This window comes from Cnephaeus nilssonii (assembly GCF_951640355.1).
Source record: "Cnephaeus nilssonii genome assembly, chromosome: 19".
Taxonomy (NCBI): Eukaryota; Metazoa; Chordata; class Mammalia; order Chiroptera; family Vespertilionidae; genus Cnephaeus; species Cnephaeus nilssonii.
The window spans coordinates 47472564-47477357 of record NC_137090.1 but is presented as its reverse complement, the minus strand read 5'-3'; the positions used below and the strand labels follow the sequence as shown (position 1 = coordinate 47477357).

At 54.1% G+C, this 4794-nt stretch overlaps 1 protein-coding gene across 1 annotated transcript; it reads left to right on the top strand.

Annotated features, from left to right (window-relative positions):
- Window positions 1-715: 715 nt before the first annotated feature.
- LOC307115382 (phosphofurin acidic cluster sorting protein 2-like) lies at window positions 716-3846 on the top strand (the record flags this gene model as incomplete). The annotated part of the gene is made up of 1 exon (XM_079798601.1): window positions 716-3846. The coding sequence occupies exon 1, from the start codon at window positions 742-744 to the stop codon at window positions 3844-3846; it is 3105 nt and encodes a 1034-aa protein (XP_079654727.1). The 5' UTR covers window positions 716-741.
- Window positions 3847-4794: the final 948 nt, after the last annotated feature.

Here is a 4794-nt window from a genome sequence, read left to right as displayed (position 1 = left end):
GCCAGAAAACAAAATCTCAATATATTGAGGGAGTGCTCCAGAGAATGGCAGTATTGTATCTTATTTTGTACATTATAATAAAAAGTGGAGATGTATGTGGGTTACATGGAATCCATTGCTTAGGGAGACAGGAGAAAGCAAAGCAGGGAAATCTCTGGGATTAGATAAAAAGTAAAATGATAGACACATGCCTCTCTTATACAGGTGCCTACAGGCTAGTTAGCAGTCAGCAATGATATCAATAGCAATGAGCAGATCTGTGGTCTCTGCAGAGCACAGAGCAGTGCCTGTGCTTGGAGGTGTTCAGAAAAAGGGAACTTCCTTTCACATTCCAAAGGTGTGTTATCATGGATGCCAAAAGACAATAGACAGGCTCAGTTACTGTAAAGATTGACCTTTGTCAGGGAAGACGCTGGCCTAGCACATGACCACACACCATAAACTGCTTTTATCTAACAAGTTTTAATTTCAGGCCAACTTTGTGGTTAATTTAGGTCTCTGAGTTTGAAAGGCCACCATGCAGGCCTTACCTGTGCTAGTCACAGGCTTGCATGTGACCATTTTTCATCCACTCTCTCCTTTGATCACTTGTGTTCCACCTCTTGCCACCAATCATGTCCCTCCTCTGTCCCACCACAGGGGAAGAAACCATCAAGTACCTGTATGCTGCAAGCAGCTCCAGCTTCCTCATCACCTGCAGGCCTGGCCCGCTCGCCCACCGTGCTCAACACCCCAGTGCCCATGAACCTCTTCTCTACCTGGGAGGTGGACTGCTCCAGCCCCAACTGCGTGCTCAGGTTGTGCAGCCTGACTTTAAAGAAGCTGGTGATCTTGAAGGAGCTGGAGAAGGAGCTCATCTCCATGGTGATAGCAGTGCAGATGCAGGGCTCCAAGGGCATCTTGAGATCCCACGAAATTATGCTGCCCACTAGTGGACAAGTGGAGATTGACCTGGCGCTGACCTTCTCCCTGCAGTATCCTCACTTCCTCAAGGGAGAAGGCAACAAACTACAGATCATGCTGCAACAGAGGAAGTGCAATAACAACCAGATCATCCTGGGCTACAAGACACTGGCCACAGGTGCCATCCACATGGCTGAGGTGATGCAGCGACCCCCCGAGGGTGGCCAGGTGCTGAGCCTCAGCAGCAGCATCCAGAAGTCCTCCATCAGGGTGGCTGAGATCTGGATTTCCTTCCTGTCCAGTCAGCCCATCAACTACAAGGACGGCACCATGCAGGCCAGCCCCAAGGCCAAGTCCACAAATAGCTACACCGAGGGGAAATCTGAGAGCTTCTCTGAGCTGGAGGCCAGCTACAACGCGACACCCAGGCAGGACCTGGAAGAAGATGACTTTGACCTGAGGCAGCCCAAGAAGCAGCAGCGATGCATGCAACGAAACTTGAAGCAGAATGTTATGGTACTGCTTCCCAGGTCCAACATGTCAGAAGAGGTCCTAGACTCAGATCAGGACCCTACAGAGCATGTCCCCGAGGTGGAAGAGGACCTGGACCTTCTGTATGACAACCTTGAGAATCCCAGCGACAGTGGTTCAGACATGGAGGATGATGGCATCATTCTTAGCAACACCAAGACCAAGACCAGACAATACTTTGAAGGCCTGGCACACTCCAGCTGGCAGATGGAGATGAGGAGCATACACAGTGGCCGGAGGCAGAAGGAGCCTCCTCTGCTGGCCGACATGCCTGTGAAGGCCCAGGGCCCGGGCAGCAAGCTGTTCAGTGGCAGTGTCTCTGACTTTATGGCCTACAGCACCCCCGCCACCAAGGTGGACAAGACCTGTATCTTCTCCCTATCGAGCCAGCCCGTCAACCACCTGGACAGTTCCATGCCGGCCAGCACTAAGGCAGATAACTTCTCTGAAGGAGACTCTGAGATCGTCTTCTCTGAACTGGAGGTCAGTTACAATGCTGCCCACAGGCATGACCTGGAGAAGGATGACTTGGACCTGGAGAAGCCGATAGGAAGAAGGCGGTCCATGACCAGGCAACAGAACTATCAGCAGAAAGTCGCAGCATGGCTGCACAGGTTCCAAATGACGGAGGAGGTCCTGGACTCAGAGCAGGACCCTGAGGAGCAAGTCCCCGATGTGGACAAGGACGTGGCTCTTCTGTTTTACAGGCTGGTGAACCCCAGCAATAGTAGCTCAGATGTGGAGGATGATGACCGTCTCCTAACCCCTCCCATGCCTGAGCTCATGACATACTCTGAAAGCCTGTCAAGTGGCCCAGATATGGAGGAGGATGACAGAGGCCTCGGCACCCCCAAGTCCAAGCCCAAACCCAGGTCATACTTTGAAAGCCTGTCAAGTGACAGTGGCTCTGACTGGGTGGTCCACAGCATGCCCAACCCTGGGGAGCAGCCGGCACAGCCTGAGGATAGCCCGGAGGCAGAGACCTCTGCCCACCACATGCTCACTAAGAAGCTGCCACCCAGCAGGCGCACCACCAAGACCGAGTCTCTGGTCCTCCCCTCCAGCAGCTCCAAGGGGAAGCAGCCCGCCTGCCGAGGCTGGAGCAGGTCCCTGAATAAGTCATCCAACAGCCTGATCAAGGAGTGCTGCCCAGTCCCACAGAGCCACTTGCAGATGCCCAGGAAGACCGTGTACGATCAACTGAACCACATCCTCATCTCCAATGACTGTCTGCCCGAGAACATCATCCTCATCAGCACCTCTGACAGGCAGGGGCAGTTCCTGTCGGATGTCCTGCAGCAGCACATGCTGCCCGTAGTGTGCACCTGCTCCATGGTGGATGTCCAGGAGGCCTTCAGCTCCATCATCTCCTGGATACAAAGGTACTGCAACTGCAATATCGAGGCCCCGGTGCCAGTGAAGATCGCCGTGGTGGGGGCTCAGCACTACTTCAGCACCGTGCTGCGGGTCTTTGTGGAGCAGCTGTCCCACAAGAACCCTGAGTGGCTGGGCTACATGCGCTTCCTGGTCATCCCACTGGGTTCCCACCCTGTGGCCAGCTACCTGGGCTCTGTGGATTACCGCTACAACCACCTCTTCCAGGACCTGGCCTGGCAGGACATGTTCAACAATGTGGAGGCCCAGAGTTCTGTGCAGAACATTGTGTCGAGAATCACAGAGTATATCACAGGGGCCAGCTGTGTCCACCAGCTGCCCATTGCAGAGGCCATGCTCATCTCTAAGCCGAAGAGCCCGGGCAAGTTGTCCTCGCAGAAGTTCATTCCCTTTGTGGGGGCAGTGAAAGTTGGAATAGTGGAACCAATTTCAGCCACGTCAGGAGACACAGATGATGTGGTCCCCTCATGCTCCAACATGCTTTTGTCCACCACCAGGGAGGCCTCACACAACCCAACCTTCTCCTCATCAGTGAGTGGAGGCCTACCTTCCTCCACCCAGGGTGCCAGTGCTGAGCTGATGGAGCTACAGGTGGATTATTGGATGGCAGCCAAGCCCACAAACAGGAAGAGAAACGGGGAGAAGGAAGACCTGCCTACCACCAAAAACACACTCCAGAGCACCTTCCGGTCTCTCCAGGTCAGCAGGCTGCCCAGCAGTGGCAAGGATGCAGGCACGCCCACAATGTCCATGATTGTGGTCACCAAGGAGAAGAAAAAGAAGGTGATGTTTTTGCCCAAGAAAGACAAGGGCAAGGACTTGGTGTCCAAAAGCCAGTGCATCCAGGGCATTGGCCGCTTGGTCTGCTCAGCTAAGAACCAGGAGAACAGGCAGCGGGTCCTCATTGATGGTGTGGAGTGGAACGACGTGACCTTCTTCCAGCTGGCAGCCCAGTGGTCCTCCCACGTCAAGCACTTCCCCATCTGCATCTTCGGACACTCCAATTCCACCTTCTAGCCCTGCCCCTCTCCCTGCCCTTCACCCTGCCTGGGCCAAACCCAGAAGGGCCCAGCTGCTTTTCTGTGAACAGTTCAGTTTACTACAGACACAGACCCTGAAAATACAGAGAAACTGTTTTAAGTTAGAATGTGCTGACAGCCTGGAACCTAAGGGGGTTGCCTTCACTGGGACCCACAAATGCTCTGTTTAATAACCAGAACATTCCGGCATGTGGGAGGTCAGGTGGGCACTGTTGAACTGGAGCATCATGGAAGGTGTGTTTTAGCCTCAGGATCCCCAACACTTTCAGTGAGAATGGTTCTGGCCTTGGAGACCTGCCCTTCCTGGAAACCAGGGCTCTGCTTCACCCTGGGAGCTGGCTCCAGCCTGTGCCCAGACTCAGTGCTGGGCCACCAGAGGCAAAGAGCTGGCCTCCCATTGGGGCATCCGGAGCACAACATGGAGGGCGGCCAGCCCAACCTTGGACCCCAGCTGCAAACCATCCAAGTGGCCCCAGCACCATCTACTTATGGTTCCCATGAACTCCCGCCTCACAGGGCAAAATAACAAAAAGGAGCTGCATGGTGCAGACCCACAGGCACACGGCTGGACAAACCAGTGCCCTCCTTCCTGGGCAGCCACCCACCTTCGTCCCTACCTCTTCATGTTACCACAGAACATTTGCTGCCACGCAACAGGTGTTGGATCAGCTATTGACAAGGTGAGCAAGCTGCCTCTCCACAGCACGGTGGTCATTTGGCCACTTGCTGGCTGTGACTCTCAGATCACTGCCTCCCTCTCAGTGAGTATTTCGAAGAACATGAGGTGAGTCAAGAAGCAACCTCATAGGGTTTTTGTAGGGACCCTATAGAGTGTTCCCCTAAAGCTTTCTTTGGGTGCCTGGACAGTGGATAGGTCTGTAGCAGGGGCTGTGGTTGTGCTAGTTGGTCATTTTTCTTCCTCAAA